The following is a 21,843-nucleotide window of genomic DNA, read 5'->3' as shown; positions in this document are numbered from 1 at the left end:
GGATGTATTGGACCACTTGTTGTAATACCCTGCGACCAAAAGCGGCCTGCGGAGTCGAGAAGGAAGAAATCTTATAGTGCCGAATAAATGGCATGATAAGAACATAAGAACAGCTCAGGCCTAAGACCTATCTAGTCCAGCACAGTGTCCACCACTCTTGTTTCACACAGCGGCCCACCAGATGCCTCTGGGGAGCCCACAGGCAAGAGGTATGTGCATGCCGTTGACCAGTCTTGAGGAGACCAAGATTTGTGATGTAAATTCCTCCTCCGATAACTCCCCTTCTTCTCTTCACGGAACCACAGGATCAAAAGGTTCCCCCAAATCCGACTGGTATGACTCAGACTCCGAATCAGGTCGTGTGGCCCTATCTAGGAGGAGGGCCTCAAGGTGCCTGAGTAGTGAGGGTGGCGGGGAGGCAGGACTGTAGGCAAGATCAGGCTTGCAGGAAGAGCGGGTAGTGGAATGACTGGATTTGCGAGATAATGGGGTGCAGGTCCACTGGGTGTGGGGAAGCCTGGATGGAGAGGGGTGGGCGCCATGGACAGAATGCAAGGACGTGGACATTTAGGCTGCAGGGAGTCCTCTGAGGACGAGGAATGACACATTCTCTTTCTTCATTAGAGCGAGAATACCCGCGGTGCAAAACAGCCCCACTCAGAAAGGGGAATCACTTGTCTGCATGGGCTAGAGTTCAGTGATAACGAGGACAAGCGACCCCTGCTACACCTACTGATCCTCTTGGGCACACTAAAGAGAACAGGCTGGGCTGGTCCAGGAAGGGGGTTTGCAGGCGAGAGAGTCAGAGGGAAAGCTGGGGAGGAACCGCTAGAGGATCGGATCTATGAGAGGCGCCAGGCATTTCCTTTTTCAAAAATTCCCAAAGCCTGTCAGTAACCTCAGGAGCAAAAGGAGGAGTCAGAGCCACAGGCGGGGTGTTTGGCTGACTTACAGGAGCTGGTCATGCAGGAGGGTTCTCTGGGTTAAGCTCCTTCAGAATCGGCCCTGGCATCACCAGCTACTCAGGTTCCGCTGGCACTGGGAAGTGTGGAGGCTGAGCATCTGGAGCTGTGGCACCTCAGGGAGTGAGGAGGGAATGAGTGGGCCAGCGAGTTCCCCCTCAACCACTGGGCCCTCAGTGGGCAAAGGCAAAGATGCCATAGGGTCGGGTCACCCAAAGGGCGCAGGTCATCTGCCTTTTGTTTCCTATGCCTCACTTGCAAACCTCTTTGACGAATAGCCGCTCACTGAGATGAACCAAGTTCTCTTGTTTGGAAGCTGGAGATTTCTTGTGCTTTTTAGGCTCGTTTGATCTCTACAATGTTTAGGGTTTTTTTGGCAACCTTCTTAGGAGGAAGGCTATCGGCACCTGGCTCCAAGATGTCAATCGCAAAAGGCACAGGAGCAGGTGAGGCCAATTTCTCAGTCACAGGGAGAGCCAATGGGACAGGCTCCAGAGAAATAGGCTCCTGTGTAATTGGGGGACCTTCAGACAGGGAGCCCCCAAGGAGCTCTTCAGCATGAGCCAGCTGCATAATGAAGAAAATAAATAAAAACATAATTTAGTAGGCCACCTGCAACTAGAAAAAGTTAGAGAGATATTTCTATAGTAGCCAACACTGTTCTCTCTCTGATTTTTTTTCATCTGTGTGTGGAATGAGTTGTGTTCTGGGCGGCAGTATCAAGGCAGTGTGTGCACACATGCATTCAGTGTGGGGCCTTCCTGATTCAACCTGAGCGGAATCTAAAATTAATTGTGCAGACATCAGAACATATGTGAGCATGCGCACATGTGCACACCTTAGAGGAAACAGTGGTAGCCGAATAGTAAAGCAGCACTCTTCCCACCCTCGCGGAATCTAGATAGAGAGAGGCAGAGGAGTAGGGGAATCGAATCAAGGTATAGGAAATTAGCCTATGAAATATTCCAAAAATAAAGAGCTCTTTCACAGCCGGCTAGCTTGAGCGAGACAGGACTGGAACTGGGGCTATGGCAGCTCTGGCGGCAGGAAATTAGCCTCATGTGAGCCAGTCCTGTCTCGAGCATGCTCAGTACACAACCCTGTCTGATGAGCTCCAGCATAGGGGGAAAAAATCAAAGTTAATTTCATTAAACCAAATGCAGCTATGGCAACCATTTAGATTTGGATAGTTTTAGCTAGGTATGTTTTCTGGATTACATGTACTGCTGTACTATAATTTTAGCATTTGGGGTTATTTTCTAAAATAAAAATGGTAACAGCATTTGGGATAAACGAATGAATGAATTCAATCAACTGAACACTGAATTCTATACTACAGAGCACTCACAATTACAGAGAAGAGCAAGTAATGCTCTATGGTTTATTGCAAGCAGATTCACAAAACATAATGCAGAAATAAGATACCACTGTGCTCATGTTTTTTACATCACCCTGACAATGTATGACTTGACAAGCTCACTGGACTGCAGCCTGTCCCATGAACTGTTCAAGAACTATCCCAACAGGACTCCTGAAGTGAATCAGAGTGTCAGACATTAGAGGTCAACCCCAATGGTTGACCTCAAGCACCAAACAAGGCCTCTCTGTTTTTTCACCTAAGAAACACGTTGGTTTAGACTTTGAAAAGAATTGGAGCCACTTATTATTCCATGGAATTTCAAAGAAACCTTATTCACCCTTTTAATTAAAAGTATACAAGAAAGCTCACAAAATCATCAAAATAATAAACACAATATGAGCGCTTGCATGTTCTACCAGTCAGAGGCTCAGCTGGTGGGTAAGTACAAATGAGCTTTCTCTGTTATTCCCCCCAACATCATGGAACTCCTTCCTACTGGAAATCAAATTGGTCCCCTTCTTGATTAGTTTTACACAAATGCTCAAAACTTGGCTCTTTTAACAGGCTTTTAACTGAAGAATCATTTTGTATCCCTAATTTAGTTCTTGACTCCTTTCCATCTGTTTTACTGCTTTCAGTAAGCTCCACTGAAGAGGTTTTTAAATCTTTGTAAATTTTAATTGTTTTTTTAATAGTTTGTTTAACTGAAAATGTTGTTTTTGGAAGTCGCCTTGATCTTTGTGAAAGGCACATGCAGACAGAGGTGTTATTTAAATAAATAAAACCAATATTGTAAAATACTTATAGCAAAAACTAGATAAAGCAGAAGCAGTAAAATCAATACAATCAGAAACAATAAAACCGTAATAAAACAAAAATATTGCATGTTAAAAAGCATAAGCAAAACAACAAAAACCTAACAGTAGCTAAAATCAATACCAATTAGCAACTTTAGGGAGAAAGTTCCAAAATCAGAGCATCACTACAAAAGAGGCCCTATTCATAAACCCTGTTCACACATTACATTCAACACACTGTTTACAGCATATGCATATACAGTTATTCACACGTTGCATTAAATGCACATACAGCAGCATGTTTCTTATCTGTACCTGCATTTGAGGAGGTCTCAACCCAGGTTCACTTTTAAAATGGCTTCATCTACAGACATTCACACAAAAACATGTACAGACACCATTACATACAGTGTAACGTCTGAAACATGGGAGTCCTTCAGATGCTCAGGCAAAAGGACATGATGGCATGCATCCAAGTACATTATCCAATGCAGCTATAACTCAGTGCTAGTATTACTGAAGTAGCACACCTGCTACAACATATATGATTGAATATATGGTCATGAACAGGACATACGTAAGCAGGAAAAAAGCAAAGATTTACACAAGTGTCCAATCATATGGAAATTAAAGAAACTTAATATAAACTAAAATTATCTTCGCAGTCCAGACCAAGCTGTATTACACATTAGAGTTGCCAAATCTGGTTGGATGTGTTACAATAGATTTAATCATATAGCTTAAATGGTCTTAAGGCTCAACCAACTAATGTGCTTTGGTGTAACATATGAAACATCAGCCAGACTGGAAAGCAATCAAATATGTATTAATAAATGCTCTTAGTGACAGAATCACTTTCATACATTTTTCATTTCTCAGGCACAGGATGCCAGTCCACCAAGAGAGATGCTCCAAAATGAGCACAGCACAACAGTGCAGAAAGAAATTTATTTTAAAAACATGATCAAAGACTGTATTTCAGTTCACAGATGATCATGTATACGTAAAGGAAAGTTGCTGCAAGTCACAGTAGGCAATACTTGACAATTGCAATATAACAAATATATGTATATGCTGCTGGAAGGTTGAATTATTGGGGGGGGGGAAGTGGGGCATTCGCAAACCAGTTTATATAGAATAGATAAGTTAGTTCCCTGTCCATAAGGGCTCCCAATCTAAAAAGAAACACAAGGGAGCCACCAGCAACAACCATTGGAAGGATGTTGTGCAGGAGCTAGATAGGGACAGCTGCTCACCTCCTGCTAAATATAAGAAAGTCAACACTTTAAAGAGGTGTCTCTTTGCTCAGTTAGCAGCAATGAACCAATGGACTGATGCAGTATGAGAACACAACTCAAAGTTTTCCTTAAGAATTCAGGAAATAGAGAATGAAATTATTTGCTTTGATTTTGAACGTAAATTTATGAAAATTTAAATGCTTCCAGAAATATTAAGGAATTGGCTAGCACTTTAGGGAATGAGATGTTTATCTTTGGAGAGAAAGCACAAGTGTGCACTGAGGGCAATTTTTTCATTTTATCCTTGACCAGAGGTTGGAACAGGATTTAGTAGTTAACCTGTCTTCTCTTCAGTTGTCAGTTAAAGACAGGTCATTTAGGTTTTAGCTGTGAAATATAATACATTTTACCATAGCAATTAAGATAGGGGGTGGGGTTTGTTTGTTTTTGGAAACGTACCACATTTTAATCCCGGTTTTACAGGCTCTTTCGTTGGAATAGTTTAAACCACAGTTTCCTGTTCGGACTCACAGGAAACAGTGATCCTGCACAGGGCTTTACAAATCTCAGGTGCTAGGGAGCCATGGTACCTAGACTAGGATATTCAGGGGTTGAGTTATTCAATAATGTCTTTAGTTATCCTAGGCAGCCCTGTTTATGTTATGTCACTTAGAAACCCAAAGAGAACCCAATTTACTCTACCCCACCCCATCCCAAAGTCTGTCACTAAGTTTTCATCAAGTGCCCATTGTCCAGCTCCAAAAATTTTGGACTCACTCCTAGATCCAAAGAAAATTTATCAAGGCCTGATTTAACAAGCCAAGAAGCTTTGCATTTAGCTGGATGACGGAGAGGTGGCCAGTGTTCCCTCTAAGGCAGGGCTTCTCAACGTGTGGGTCCCCAGATGTTATTGGACTTCAGCTCCCATAATCCCCAGCCCCAGTGGCCTTTGGTTGGGAATTATGGGAGTTGAAGTCTAATTACATCTGGGGACCCACAAGTTGAGAAGCCCTGCTCTAAGGCATGTGCACGTGTGTTCGCACATTTTTGGATGTCCGCTCAGTTCATTTCAGATCCCGCTCAGGTTGAATCAGGAAAGCCCCACTCTGAATGCAGGTGCACACACACTGCGTTGATACTGCTGCTCAGAACAAAACTCATTCCACATAAAGATGAAAAAAATTAGCGAGAACACTGGAGGTGGCTATGCACTGAGCATAGGATATGTGCTATACAATGGAGAAAAGTTCTTCTCACACAAGGATGCAATGCAATGTAGTACTACCATGATCATGAAAGATAAATTTTGCAGCAGAGAAGTTAAAAGCAAATCACACCATTCCTAAGTTGTATTCTTTAGCATCTTATTTAAGCATGACAAAAAGTTCATCAGTGATAATTCCCTGGTGGCACAGTGCTGGCTGTAAAAACTGAAGCCTGAATTATACTTGTGTCCAGTATATCACCTTTAGGTGATATTAAAGCAGTGCGCTTCACTTCTAAACAGTGCCAAATTTTAATGCGAACAGAGAATGTTATCCCCATGTCTTACAGGGAAAGGTTTGCCTGTGACAGACACAGATCTTGCAACAACAGGTGTTGGCTTAATTAGACTTTCAAAATAGTTCCCTACTTGCAGGAAAGATATGTAGAGGAGAGCGGGTCTTCAGTACAAGTCTGCTGTGAGTGCTACCATATTGTGGTTTCAAGTAAATGTAGGTTTAGTTAAGCAAAAGACACACACACGAGTTCTGACATCCTGCTTTGGGGGCAATGTTGTGTTATGTGGGGAGGGGGAGTTTTCAACAAAAAGACTTATCTAAAAGTTTAAAAATAACATTAAAAACACAACAGGCAATTAACAAGGAACAAAATATTGCTACATATCTATTTTAATCCACTATGTTAGAAGAGGGATTCCATAAAGTTCTACTAAGACAAGGAAAAACCTGAACAAACATTCCAAGAGGGCTCCCTAACAGAGTCAGTCGAATTGCTGGCGTTTCCATAATTAACAGAGGCTGCCAGACCAAGGAGTATACAGTTGCCTATTCAGAAATGTTGCTTTCAGGTTTATACTTAAGCTCTCAGCTTCTCAATATAAGGTTTGATACTACAGTCACACATACACTTTGGATTTCTTGTAGGGATGTGCACAAAACGGGTTCGCCCGGTTCGGTTCGGATCCGAACCAGGAGGGGGTGGTTCGGTTTTGGTTTTGTCCAAACCAACCCCTGGTTCGGTTCGGATCCGAACCGGTTTGGATCGGTTCGGACACCTGAAAATTGGTAGGATGGTAGCTGGCACCCAGGGCTACCTGTCACCCAAACCCCAAAGCAATCGGACACTCGTACGATTTTTCATGAATTTTTGAAAATTATTTTTATTTTTTTCTCATAGGATATAATGGGACTCGAACCAGGCCATTATTCCTTATTGTGGAGCACCCATGGGTGCCAACAACCATGCAAACACTGAAGCAATCAGACACCCCTATGATTTTTTATGAATATTTGAAATATTTTTAATTATTTTTCTCATAGAGTATAATGGGACCCGAACCAGTCCATATCCCCTATTGTGGAGCACCTAGGGGCACAAAAGCGGGGTGGGTGGTAGACAGACAGGGGTGCCTACCACCCAAAAAATCCCAAGACAATTGGACACTCCTCTGATTATTGGTGAATTGTTAAAGTATTTTTGAATTCCTCATAGAGAATAATTAGGATTGCAGCAAATGTATAGCTTCACGTCGGGGGGAAAGTGGTGTCGTAGAGTGCAGTGTGGTGGCTGGTAGTTCCTAGGGTGGGCAAGGAAGCTACCTGAATTATTTGAAAGGAATTGGGAAAAGGGGTGATTTTTAAGTGATTTTTGAAGTTTACGTGTCTTTAAGGTTTTCCCCCATTAGGTATAATGAAGGGTGTATCGCTTCACGTCGGGGGGAAAGGGGTGGCCTAGAGCGGTGTGGGGTTGGTGGTAGTGCCGGTTAGGGGCAGGGAAGCTACCTGAATTTTTTCAAAGGATTTGGGCAGAGGGCTGATTTTTGGTTAATTGTTGACGTTTACGCGTCTTTAAGGTTTTTCCTCATAATAAGTTATAATGGAGCTTTCAGGAGCCCCATAAGTGCACTTGGGGGGTGCTGGGGTGGCCCAGAGCGAGTGGTGGTGTAGTGCACATAGGGTGCCAACCACCCCCATGGGTTTCTAACCCAAGACGGTACAGGGTTCTCTTGTTTCTGAGGTATTGAGTGTGGATTCTATGATAGCAAATGAGATTTTCAATGAGACCATGAATCCACTCTAATATGCTATCATAGAATCCACACTCAATACCTCAGAAACAAGAGAACCCTGTACCCCATGGGTTAGAAACTCATGGGGGTGGTTGGAACCCTATGTGCACTACACCACCACTCGCTCTGGGCCACCCCAGCACCCCCCAAGTGCACTTATGGGGCTCCTGAAAGCTCCATTATAACTTATTATGAGGAAAAACCTTAAAGACGCGTAAACGTCAACAATTAACCAAAAATCAGCCCTCTGCCCAAATCCTTTGAAAAAATTCAGGTAGCTTCCCTGCCCCTAACCGGCACTACCATCAACCCCACACCACTCTAGGCCACCCCTTTCCCCCCGACGTGAAGCGATACACCCTTCATTAAACCTAATGGGGGAAAACCTTAAAGACACATAAACTTCAATAATTAACCAAAAATCAGCCCTTTGCCCAATTCCTTTCAAATAATTCAGGTAGCTTCCTTGCCCACCCTAGGATCTACCACCCACCACACTCCACTCTGCGACACCCCTTTCCCCCCGACGTGAAGCTATACATTTGCTGACACCTCCATGCTTCTTTATGGAGAAAAACCTTAAAGATGCGTAAACTTGAAAAATCACTTAAAAATCACCCCATTGCCCAATTCCTTTCATATATTTCAGGTAGCTTCCTTGCCCACCCTAGGAACTACCAGCCACCACACTGCACTCTATGACACCCCTTTCCCCCCGACATGAAGCTATACATTTGCTGCAATCCTAATTATTCTCTATGAGGAATTCAAAAATACTTTAACAATTCACCAATAATCAGAGGAGTGTCCAATTGTCTTGGGATTTTTTGGGTGGTAGGCACCCCTGTCTGTCTACCACCCACCCCGCTTTTGTGCCCCTAGGTGCTCCACAATAGGGGATATGGACTGGTTCGGGTCCCATTATACTCTATGAGAAAAATAATTAAAAATATTTCAAATATTCATAAAAAATCATAGGGGTGTCTGATTGCTTCAGTGTTTGCATGGTTGTTGGCACCCATGGGTGCTCCACAATAAGGAATAATGGCCTGGTTCGAGTCCCATTATATCCTATGAGAAAAAATAAAAATAAATTTCAAAAATTCATGAAAAATCGTACGAGTGTCCGATTGCTTTGGGGTTTGGGTGACAGGTAGCCCTGGGTGCCAGCTACCATCCTACCAATTTTTGGGTGTCCGAACCGGTTCAAAACGAACCACCCCTGGTTCGGTTCGAATCCGAACTGAACCGGGGGTGGTTCGGTTCTGATCCGAACCGGTTCACACATCCCTAGTTTCTTGTCTCCCATCCTTACCCTGTTGTAGCAGCCCAATTCACAAAATAAATCTTTCTCTCTTATTTCAAAGAACTTAGTACTAGTTCTTAGTTCCTTAATAGTAGGGGTGTGCACGAATAAAATTATGCTATTCAATTTGAGGTTGAATCACAGACCCCTTGAACTGATTTGTCAAGAACAGCTGGCTTGGCTGGCTACTTAGAAGAACAGCTTCAAGCCCCATTTTGAGGCCTGTTTTGCTGCGAAAATAGGCCTTAAAATTGCACTTTTCCTCGAGCTGGTCTACCAGTTGGGTTCAGCAGGTATACCACCGTCCACTTCAGACTTTGTGAGTCAGCCCCCCTCGAAGAACTGGTCTACCTGCCAACCCCAATTCATAGACCAATTGCTACAGCAAATGCGCAGTGGTTGATTGGGTGGCCAGGCAGACAGGCAGAGAGTGGCCCTGGATGAGAGGAGAAGGGCATTGTAGCCTGGGGGCAAGGAAAGAGAAGGAAAGAAATCATAGATCCAAGAGACAGATCCAAGAAGAGGAATATTTATAAAAAATGTACATAGTTATGCTGTATATCTTTTTACAGTGCAGCCTGCCAAATGAAAAAAAAAATTGACTTTAATTGCCCTTGTGGCCTAATAACTGACACCCCTATTCTAAGCACTTGAGAAAACAGCCTGAGAAAACAGGTGCATATTAAGAGTCTTTTTAAAAACAGTCAGAGATTAAGAAACTCTGAATTTAACAGGGAGAACATTCCAGAGCCTTGGGGCAGCCACAGAGAAGGCCCAGTCTCAAGTAGCCACCAAACGAGGCAGTGGTAGTGGTAAATGGATCTACCCAGATGATCTCAATAGGTGCCAGGGTTTGTGACAAAAGAGGCACTCTCAAATACTCTGGATCAAACACATTAAGGGCTTTATAGGTAATAACCAGGCACTTTATATTTCATTCAGAAATATAGCAGCAGCTAGTGCCGTTCATTTAAGATCTGTTATATGGTCTCTTTGGGTTATCCCAGAGACCAGTCTGACTGCTGCATTCTGCACCAAGTATAGTTTCCAGACTATGTACAAAGGCAGCACCAGGAAGAGTTCATTACAGTAGTCAAGCCTGAAGGTTACCAGCATATGTACCACTGTTTTAAGGTCATTTTCCTCCAGAAAAGGGCATAGCTGATGTATCAACCAAAGCTGATAAAAAGTACCCCTGGCCGTTGCTTCAACCTGAGAGACCAGAGAGAGTTTTGGATCCAGGAGCACTCCCAAGTGCTCAAACAGGCTATCAAAATCAAAATAGCCTGTTTGGGGACTCCCAGCAGCACCCCTACACCTGATTTGTAGCTACAGTCTTGTAGTTTCCATTTTATCTGTCTGAACTCACGAGATCGTGGGCTTGCCATCAGCTTGCATGAAGCTGTCTCACGAGGGTACGTCACGTGGCTGGTAGCATGGGAAAAGGTAACTCCAGGTCAAATGTGACTTGCAACTGGAAGAGAACTATTCCTCTGCTTGCCTCTCTGATTTCAGTACAGGTAAGGAAGCCGAAGTAGACACAAGTTAATCAAGCACTATTCTTCTAAAGAAATAGTGTTGGGGGCACCCCAACATTAGACCCAGAGGTACCAGCCCAGAAGTATATGGAGTTCAGGCCTGTGTCTGATTCCATTTTATATTAAGGAATGAATTAATGCCTGAATTCAGATGACCTAACCAGTACATGACACCCAGATCTCATGACTGCCTGGTAAATGATTTGTAAAGGCAGGGGTAATCTAGCATTGTTTATCAGTGTTTGTGGAACTCACAAGAGACACAATGGGTCCTGCGAGATTACCAGTCTCACACTGCTGAAATTAACCTGCTCTCCAGTAATCCCCTTACCTCAATGACAGGATGCTTCTGCCTCAGTCAAATGTATTGATTAACTCGCCTCACACATGTACCCCTTTTTATGTTACTTTAAATATTCTCTTGTTATAATTACACACTAGATAGAGGTACACAAGAAATAATGTAATTGCTGTCTCACACAAATAGAGGAGCTAACTCCTGACTTAACGTTCTTGGGACAAGGCAGGAGAAGATGTAGATTTGTTTTGGGGAATGACAATAGAACAATACTCTGCTAACAGGAGAGACCCTGTTTACCCTGGACTGACCAAATATCCTGAGCTATAATCAAAAGACAATATCCAGAGTATAACAGAAATGGACATCAAAGGATTGAACCACTATAAGGAGCCTCTGGACATAGCAGATTAGCAGTCTTTTGCCTACAAGCAATCTTTTGCCTACAAGCAAGACTTGCTCATGAGAAATCCAAGGGTTTGCTGCCCAAGCCGCAGGACTAGAGGCAGGAACTCTTTCCCGGGACTCATTTGTGACTTCTGCTACACAGCAAGAAGTCAAGACTCCCCAGCCGTGATACTCCAAAGCAATCTTGCCTAATAAGTATACTTGCCCAAGAGCCATCCCAGAGTTTGCTGCTAAGCTGTGGGCAACAAGCAGGAACTCTGTCCATGGACAGGAACTGTCTGTGACTTCTGCTGCGCAGTGCAAAGTCAAGACTTCCCCAGCCATGGTGCTCTCACTCTCAGCCTCGCTCTGAGCAAACTGCCTGCTTGACTGCTAGAAGACTGCATCGCTCTCAAGCTCCTGTTTCCAGCTACAGCCTCTCTCTTTCAGCTGAAAGCCCCACCGTCTCAAGCCTCTGACCCTGGTAATATGCTGCTCCACAAGCCTTGGATCCCCCCATCATTTCTCCTCCTTCTCCTTTCCCCTGTTCCCTCCCTAATTCCTGATCTCCCCAACCCATGCCAGTCCTCAACCTTCTTTACCCTACCCCTTTCCCGCCTATATCTGAATCATATTAGGCTCTAGGAAGATTTAATACACACACATATGTTAGTTAGGAACACTGGGTGATTGTTGTTTCTGGCTAGGGTTGGAATATTGTTAGTAATACTGATAGATTGTTCTGTTTTCTGCTCAGTTAGATTAATGTTGTTATTCTTTTATACTCAATAAAGCCCATTGAATCATTTAGGATTGCTTTGATCTCTTTTCTTTCTTGCGCCCAGATCCTACATAGTCACTGTATAAAAGAACTGGTCACTTTGCGACACTGATGAAACAGGCCTAATTTTGTATGCTAGCTCATAAGCATATTTAGTATACAAATCAGGCCTGGTTCACAACAATAGCCAAATGCTCCCTTCTATGTTGGCACATTGGATCAGGTCAAGCTTATCACCTTCGCAGCAAGGAATAAGATAAGGAGTAACAGGCTCATCTCTCTCTCTCTCTCTCTCTCTCTCTCTAACAAGAAGAGTTAATGTTGGCTTGAGAGACACGCTTGTTAACACATTCCAGCACCTATCAAGGTCCTTCCTGACCACACAAGATAAGCTCTAATGCACTTTTTTCACCCCATCATGCACAGGTTTCTCAACCTATTCAGTCTGAACTGGACACAATGCATTCTTTTGTCTACCATGTAGACCAAAATGGATGTATACCAATGTATACCAATATGGAAACTACAAGCCTCTAGATTAGGTGTACGGGTGCTGCTGGGAGCCCCCAAACAGGCTATCTTGATAACACTTGGAAGTGCTGTGACTTGGCTCTTGTACCCATCCCACATTTTTGCCTCCAGACTGGCCCTACTTCCAGGTCCGATGTGCACAGCATGCTTGGCTGCAGCAAGAAACTGGTTCTCTGAGAGAAGACGTCCTTTGGACTATTCCTGGCTCCCTGATCTTCGAATGGCACTCGGGTTCACGCTCCTATCTTCTGCCTGTTCTGGAGGAAAAAGTTCCCTTGACATCAGTCGGGAAACAAGTGTCTTAAGCAAAAGGACCACTAGGAAAGGACTAATATCTGCTCCCAAGTCTTTTGCTCCCCTCTTTCTCACTCTTCAACTTTAAAGTCTGAAGCTGTTCTCAAAGACCATTTCTCCAGTCCGACTTGAGTGGATTTAATTCGGTTCTCAAGCCAAAACACCTCTTCGTGAGTTTCAATTTAGTACTATTGATATTGTTAGTCTTGTTGGTTTTATTAGCTAATACTGTAGTGCTTATTAAACAAGATTTCTTTCCTGTACCCTGAAATCCTAAAATAAACCTGATCCTATTTTTTGAACTTCCACTTTATGTCAGTCATTTCCAAGTCCGAAGCTTTACACAAATTTATTATGTAATGCGCTCTCTCTCTAGATTCGCTGGTTCCCCACACAAGCCCCCAAATTAGTCAGGGGTATTTGCCAATTCCCCAGGAGCAGTATCATTAACACAAGCTACATACTTGTTCTTCCTGGGAGAGTGTAACCTCATCCAGAATGGCCAGATCTAAACCATTTCTTATGTTCTGACCCCCTACAGTCAGTCCCTTATGGAAGTTGCCCATCATTGTTACCACTTCATAAATACTAGTTCTGGCCTTAACAAATTTTATTTGGATCTAGGAGGCAGCCCAAAAATTTGCAAGCCAGATAACTGACACATGACAAAATTATCTGATGTAGTGTTGGACACTGTAGGAGGGTCGAAGAGCTTCTCTGTGTCCCCTTTAAAAGTCACATTCGTAGAACAGAAACAGACTGCTTGGATCAAAAAGATTTTATTAAATATCTTTCATATAAAACTTGTGCTGATGAAAATATGGTTCATGGGCCACATAGCTCAGTGAAGAAAGCCACCCTTCTCAGGAAGAACATGTAGTTGGAAGAGGCCACATTCATGGTGAACCTGGTGCCAAATTTTGTACATAGCAGAGCAGCTTTCTCACAATGATCTATTAGAAAGCAATTCTTAAAACAAGCTTTTGTGAGCAAACAAACAATGTTTCATTACTAATTCATTGAAATGGCACCAAGGTAAGGTAGGTGTAAACTAAAATCAACAACTTTTAATAACTGGCTCTGCAAAACTAATAAATACATCTAGGAACATAAATGGAAAGCAGCAGCAACAGCAAAAATTTAAAAAAAAAACACCTTACAGCAAAAGCTGCATTTGGCCTAAACAAAAACTGAACACAGTATTTGAAATTCCACAAGTTGTAATAGTTTTACCACAAAACTGGCTAACACAACACAAGGCTAAAATCAAACAGAATGTCCTAGAAATACACAAACATATGCATCATCTTGAGCGGTGCACCGAGGTCTTCTCAATCCTTACTGCAGTTCCACCACATGAATCTCCTTACTTACTCCCACACCACACCCAACAAAACAAAACCCTCACCCAGATTTAGAAAACAGTTTAGAGATTTGGCTGAACTGACACTAAACAATCCAACAGAGAAATTCTAATGCAGAAGCATCACTGCCACTAGCACTTGTACATACACCATATCTTGTCCACATTCAGTATCCTATTACCTTTAAACCCAACATAAGTTTGACTGTACTACCTTCCTCTGTTTTTAAATAACATTTTTACTATATGTTTTTGCCCTTTTTGACATTGGCCATCATAGGTTTTCAATCTCGCTATTCTTGAAATTAATAGGAACAGAATACGATGCACCATTTTAGCATCTATATTTCGAAAAAGGAGAGAGAGGGCGGGATGTTTGGTTACGTACTCCACCATGTTGCAAATATCACACTGTCTTCAACTTCTGAACGGAAGGAATGATGCACAAGTACAATCAAGAATGTCTCTTGTGGCCAATGAAAGCAGTTGTGTTTAAGTGTGTGATTCCTTTTAGGACTTCAATGAAGAAGATAACTCAGTCTCTCCTCATTTTACACAAGACTAAGCATAAAATAGCACAGAAGTCTAGAATCTTAGTCTTTAAAAAAAAGTTTTCTTAGGTCTAATGTACTTTAAGAGCATTAACATAACATCCAAAGATGAAACATATCAATGTGTAGAGATAGTTAACCATTTTAAATTAATCTCTAATCTTTTGTTCTTTTGTAAAAGATTCTGATGCTTGGAATTTTGAAATAGTGTATTGTATTCTATGCTGAAGTAATTTGGATAACTCAGCTATTAGTATATTAATGGTCACAGGTGTATCCAGCTGGAAATAATTCTGTTACTCTCAAAAATCCAAAAAACAGCATGATAACCCACTGACCCCTTGAGGAAACAGCTTTCATGATTCTGCACCTATAATGTCCTTTCGCTAATAGTCTCATCTTCATAACAGAATAATGATTGATTTTCTTTATTACAGCCTGAGGCCAGCAAAGAAGGTTAACATATTTGACAGTAATTAATAAATCAAGCTAAACACAAATCATTAACCATTGTCCGCTGCAACCTAGAAGCTAAAAAGCAAAACTTGGCTACATTGTAAGTGACCTGAAACTTATAATCTAAAATTTTCTATATTCAATATGGTATAATATAGAATATAGTAATAGAATTTACTACTATATAATCTGTAAATGTACTATAAAACAAAAATAGCATAGTAAAGACAAAGGGATGGGGGGGGGGGGGAATCTCAAACTAATTTGTGATAGAAATCCATACCCTAAGTATACCATAGTATAAAGAGAGTGGTTGTCTCTCTAACCATGAGCTCCAGAGCCTTTCTGTAGCACGCATACTGCATGATATGGCCCTTCAGAATGTAGACACAGCTGATCAGCAATCTTTTCCTTTGGGACTGCTTATCAGTCTAGAACCAGGCAAATACAGTTTCAACTCCCCACTCAACTGTAAAGGCTCCCTCGGTAACCTTGAGCATGTCACTATCTCTCAGCCTAATCAACTTCACAGGATTGCTGTAAAGACAGACTAGGGAAGAGAATACGTGTGCACCATACTGACTACCTTGCAAGAAATGTATACTAATGATCAATACCCAGACTAAAAGTTGCTCATGGGAGACACCTCCTCATGCATAGGGTGGGAGAGGCACTTTTCTGCAGTCCCTCTGTAATCACCTATGCTTCCTGAAATAATAATAATAATATTATTATTATTATTATTATTATTATTATTATTATTATTATTATTATTAATTCAATTTCTATCCCGCCCTTCCAAAAATTGCTCAGGGCAGTTTACATAGAGAAATAATAAATAAATAAATAGAGATGGTTCCCTGTCCCCGAAGGGCTCACAATCTAAAAAGAAACATAAGTCAGACATCAGCAACAGTCACTGGAGGTACTGTGCTGGGGATGGATAGGGCCAGTTAAATTATGCCCTTAAGGGCTGGGGAGACCAACAGTTTTGGGAGGCATAGGTAAATGCAGAGGTAACTGGGAGGGTGGGTTTCACTGAAAAGCACCCTCCCTTCTGTGTACTACGGAAAGTGTACCCCACGCAGAACATTTACTCTGGATGTTGATCAATAATAATAAATACTGATGAGTCACACAATTAAACACTACATGTTGAGCTGAAATTCTGACTGGTTGTATCAACATACTGAAGGACACTACACAATCTGCAGAATCAAGTGGTAAACCTTCTAAGTAGTGTGTAGAACCATTTTAGATTATGAGTGGAGTGGTGGACTGCATATTTCAATGCTTCCACACACAAAAACAAAAAATAAAGTCTATCTTCTTAAGCAAGATCATAACATGTAAGGGACAAGCGTAAGTTTAACTTTATCCCTAACATGCAAGATCTCTGTGTGGAGGGAGTTATTTTTCCGCAGTTGTCTGAGGTCATCCTTAATTATGGGTTGTGCACCAATCTTGCCTCAAGAAGATAGGAAGTAGAATTTCAAAGCAGAAGCTCATATCTAGTAGTTAGGTAGGAGGCACCAAACCCACAGTTCCGTTCCTGTCTTGCCTCAAGGAACAACTACTCAAGAGAGCTCTGACAAGTCCTTATATCAGGCTAGTTTTTTCCTTCCTCCTGCCCTCCTCTCTCCATCTCCATTGTGCAAGCGTGGGAAGTGAGTTGTTTTTCTTTTTATTTCCCTTTTCAAAAACTCAAACTTTTTTTAAGTTTATCAATCTGGTCTATTGGCTCCTTTTTGCGCGTTGTTTGTTTCTCTTTCATCTTTCCCATTGATCGCAACAATAGTCCCCCTGATCGCAGCGACAAGACTGCAGCCATCATCCTACCCCTCCTGAACAGCTCCTCAGTGGACCTCATGCACCTAGCACAGCTTTTGTGGACCATGAACCTCTTGGGTTGGAGCCCCTGTGCATAACGAAGTATACTAAATAAATAAATTTGCACTGAATGCTAATTAATTTATCACAGTCTTTTGTTAAAGGCTTTTAGCTGTGATTTTGCCCCGTTGCTCTTCTGTTTTTATTACTGTTTTAATGTTTAATTGCTTACTTCCTAGTCATGTTATTTTTAAAATTTTATATCCTAAATTTGGTTAAAAATATCTTCAAAGAAGCCTATATTTGATTAAAAAACAAGAACAGAAATGAATTAGAAGGATTCAGATATTTTAAACAGGGCCTACATACTCAATAAGCAGCAGAAAGACGATACAACACAATCAGCCTACCCATGAATAACCATGTCTTGTCTGATAGCAAAACATACTTAAGAAAGAGTCAACTTATGCTCAGATTTTGAAGAGCAACAATCTCCGATTGACACCATCTGGAACATATCCGAGAGGTAGGAGCGGAACCACTGTAAAAGTGCCTCCCACCCCCAACACCTTCAGACGTTTCAGAAAGATACTATGGTCGATAGTATCGAAAGCCGCTGAGAGATCCAAAAGGACCAACAGAGTCACACTTCAGCTGTCAATTTCCAATTGGAGATCATTCATCAGGCCAACCAGGGCAGTCTCCACCCCATAGCCCGCCCGAAAACCAGTTTGAAATGGGTCTAGATAATTAGTTTCCTCCAAGAGCGTCTGGAGCTGAGGGGCCACCACCCTCTCAATTACCTTGCCCAGCCATGGAAGGTTGGAAAAGGCCTATAATTGCTCAACTCTTAGGGGTCTAATGCAGGCTTCCTTATAAGAGGTCTAATGATTGCCTCAAGACAAGGAGACATCCTGCCCTCCCTCAAAGAAGCATTTATGATTTCCACCAGGCTGCCTACAACAACCTCCCTGCAAGACAGAACAAGCTATGTTGGGCATGGGTCAGGAGAACAAGTGGTAGGCTGAACCACTGCAAGCAGCTTGTCCACATCCTCAGGAGTTACAAACTGAAACCGATACAGTTGAATCGCATAAGAGGAGTTGTTGGGCACCTCCAGTTCAGACATCAAATTAATTGTGGAGTCTCCATCTAGGTTGGCCCAAAACCGAGAGATTTTATCTGCAAAAAACTCTTTAAACACATTACAGCGGGTAACTGATGACTCAAAATTCTGGTTCAAGGGAGGGGGGGCAGATACTAGTCCCCTCACAACGCTGAACAACTCTGCTGGACGTGAACTTGCAGAGGCAATATGGGCAGAAAAGAACCGCCTCTTTGCCACACGTATTGCCCGAACATAGATCTTTAGATGTGCTCTATGTCGCAGTCTATCAGATTCAAGTTGAGTCTTTCTCCACTTGTGCTCCAGTCGCCTACCTTGCCGCTTCAGCCCCCGTAGATCTTCCATATACCAAGGGGCCAAATTTGAAGTGGGTTAGAGGGGATGCTCGGGAGCAATCGTGTCTACTGCCCTGGTGAGCAAGTTGTTCCAATTCTCAGCCGGGTCATCAGCAGGATCACCAGCAAAGCCAACACTAAATCCCTCCAAGGCTTCTTGGAATCTTTCTGGATCCAACAACCTCTTTGGGAAGACCATTCTAATAGGCCCCTCGCCCCTGTGGAGATGGGAAGTGGTTGTAAGTCCAACCTTAACCAGATGGTGGTCCATCCATGACAATGGGGAAATCACAGGAGTCCCCACCCACTGAACACCACCCTGATCAGAGTAAAAGATCGAATCAAGCATGTGACCTGCAATATGCATGGGTCCAGAGACCACTTGGGATAGCCCCATCATTGTCATGGCCCTTCAAGGCCTGCTATAAACTTCCAGATTGCGTTGGGGAGGGAAGCTCTGTCAATCTTTTGGACACAAACATGAGGAAGTGCAATGGGGGCAGAGTTGGCAAAAGGTCCACAGCTAAAAAAAATGCTATCAAATGTTCCTTCCTTAGATTAAATTGCTAACAGATCTGTGAATGCGATCCTGTATGAGTGCCACTCTGCTTTCAAAAGCCTAAGATCAAGAGCCTAAATCTGTGCATAAATATCTAAATTACCATTTGTTTCAAAATGTTTGAGCGCTTAAGATCTCTTTAAATTGTCCTATTCTGTGATATTCAAATTTTGTTAAAATTCAGTTGTGATTTTCTGATAAGGAAAGGTGGCATAAGAAGTTCAGTCACTGCCTGGAGTAAGCCACCTAATGGTGTATCAGGGAATGACTTGATTAGCAAGCATGAGGTTGCCAGTTCGAATCCCCACTGGTATGTTTCCCAGACTATGGGAAACTCCTATATAGGATAGCAGCGATATAGGAAGATGCTGAAAGGCATCATCTCATACTGTGTGAGAGGAGGCAATGGTAAACCCCTCCTGTATCCTACCAAAGACAACCACAGGGCTCTGTGGTCGCCAGGAGTCAACACGGACTTGCTGTCAACAAGGAGACAGCACACGTTACCTTTACTGCCTGGAGTACCCAGATTAAGGATGATTTCAAAACATTCATTAAAAATTATACGCCTTTAACTTCTTTTCCAATCCCAAGTGGGAAACTGTTGGTAAATGTTAACTATCATCTCCAAACTGTAGTCATGTCAGTACACAGTAAAACAGAACGGTTTTTTTTTAGTTTTAGTTTTTCCATGAGTTTATAAAAAACAAAAAAATCTTTTTAACATGTTTTTAATAACCTATATTCTTTAAGAGCCAGTTTAAACTGAACACATCAGACATGGTGTCCCCTCATGTACCTACAAATAGCACACATTAAAAACAATAAAAGTATAACAAACCACAAAAGCCAAATGGGAGACATATAGATTTGAACACACTCCATGGGCTATGTTTAAGCAGAAAATCTCTGAACAGACTGTACTCTCCCACATACCCCATAGTGATATGAGAGTCACAGCAGGCATTCATTTAATAGGACTTCTGTGCTAACTCTATGAAATCATACAGGGTGTGGAGAAAGTTGATAGGGAGAAAAATTTCTCTATCTCGCTTAATGCAAGAACCAGGGGTCATCCCATGAAACTGATTGCCAAGAAGAACATTCTTAAAATGTTCTTTGTAAAAGATATATGGCTACATAGTTTTAATTTAAGATACATGTTAAGGACAAAGATATAATCACAAATAGGGATTATAACCTCTAATTATATACCATGAACACACTTGTTAATAGCAGTATATAGAAATGAGAGAGAGTAGACCTGAGCAGTCCTCTCTTTCTACAAGGGTTTGGGGAGAGATATTGAGAGTTGGGTCCTAACCTCCATCTAAAAAATGCAAGGACAAAGAAAGGCATGAATAGAGGACAGTCTGGGGTAGATCTGGGCAAGGTGGAAGAATCTGAAGCAAAATGCGAGAAAAACAGTAGAAAGTGAAACAAAAGCACAACTGAGCAGAATATTCCTCAAGTCTTGAGGACTGTTTCCAGTTCTGAGCATACCCTCCACTGATTTGAGTTCTACTGAGGCAACTGCATAAGAGAAAAATGAGAATGGCAACAAGCCAGAATATTAATGAAGTTCCTCATGCTGTGAATGCTAAATAAAACAAAAACATTCTGTTTTCCTATGTAGTTTCACAAATTAATGTGAAAGGTTTTCTACATAAATCATGGCTTCACAATGCATAACATGTAACTACTTTCTAGAACCAAACTTACACCTATCTCTGAGTAATAACAAGGCAAAGAACAAGAGGTGGCAGTCAGATGAGGTGATGCACATGATGGGGTGGGGTGGGGGTGCCTGCATTCACCATCCCATGGCTCAGTTGCCTCCTAAGGTTACTGCCTCAAAATATCATTTTGTTCTTCTTGAAACAAGCACTGTTGGGAAATACTTGTTTTGAATTACTGAATGTTCCATTAACATCCACTAACAACCTTGAGTATTTTATACAATTATGCAAACAGACATAATTAGTTTGAGGAGGAAATATTGTTTTTTAATCCCGGAAGAGACAAGAAATTATGAATGGAGGTTTATTCTCCAATCTTTTGCTTATTGTTGCTAGCTCAGGAGAGCACCGCATCAGCCCTCCTACAACCCCCATCATTCCCAGCCACCATGAACAATCGTCAGGGATGATGGAAACTGAAATCCAACCACATCTGAAGGGCTGAGGTTGAGCAGCCCTGAGCTAGCTACCGTTGTGCTATTGTGGAATGACCATGCAACTATTTGACACACAGATATTTTATTCATCAGAATAAAATTATTTTATGAAGAATTAAATGTCCTGACCTTCTCTCACACTTCCAAGATACCAGAAAGCTTTTACATTGGCCTGCTTCAACATGCTGCTGTGCTGTCAGCCCTTCTAGATGGAAGATATACACATACTCCCTACCTTCAACATCTCTGCCCCTGCTGTCCAGGCATGGTTGAAATGGTGGAGCATGTGTTGCTCTCCTGTGTGTTTTATAAGGACATTCACTCCTTTTTTTAAAATAAATCCAATTCTGATAGATTATCCAGGCAGGTCAAATGGCTTTTATAAATTTCTCCTCCTCTCTGACTCCAATGCTGTATTTACCATCAAAGTAGCAAAATTTTGAACTGTGGCATGCATTATTAGGAAACAGTTGGTCAAGGTTTCAAATTAATTGTATACATGGTATAGACTGCTGCAGTGTTGGAGTATTGAATTGGTTCTTTTTCTTGCTATAAGATTTGCCTTGTATTTGATTTTTATTATTCGTTGGCTGGTCTTGGAATGTAACAATAAAGATTGATTAATGGAATAAAGATTGATTGACCTTCTGAGCTTCCAAAATT

At 42.0% G+C, this 21,843-nt stretch overlaps 1 protein-coding gene across 6 annotated transcripts in view; it reads right to left on the bottom strand.

The window, feature by feature from the left end:
- Positions 1–21,843, bottom strand: part of LOC128344398 (collagen alpha-1(XXIII) chain-like) — a 360,043-nt gene that overhangs the window by 313,583 nt on the left and 24,617 nt on the right. For 2 of the 6 annotated variants that reach the window (XM_053294444.1, XM_053294438.1), the window contains one exon: positions 19,799–20,537. The exons of the other annotated variants lie outside the window; for them this stretch is intronic. Coding sequence is in view for 1 of the 2 variants with exons in the window: in XM_053294438.1 (XP_053150413.1) it covers positions 20,335–20,537 (203 nt within the window). In the remaining variant the exon portion in view is untranslated. Of the gene's footprint in view, positions 1–19,798; positions 20,538–21,843 lie in introns of those variants that run through there. 6 annotated transcript variants of the gene reach the window in all.

This window comes from Hemicordylus capensis, chromosome 2, assembly GCF_027244095.1.
Source record: "Hemicordylus capensis ecotype Gifberg chromosome 2, rHemCap1.1.pri, whole genome shotgun sequence".
NCBI lineage: Eukaryota > Metazoa > Chordata > Lepidosauria > Squamata > Cordylidae > Hemicordylus > Hemicordylus capensis.
Note: the sequence above shows the minus strand (reverse complement) of the source record. Positions and strands in the feature narration are given on the sequence as shown.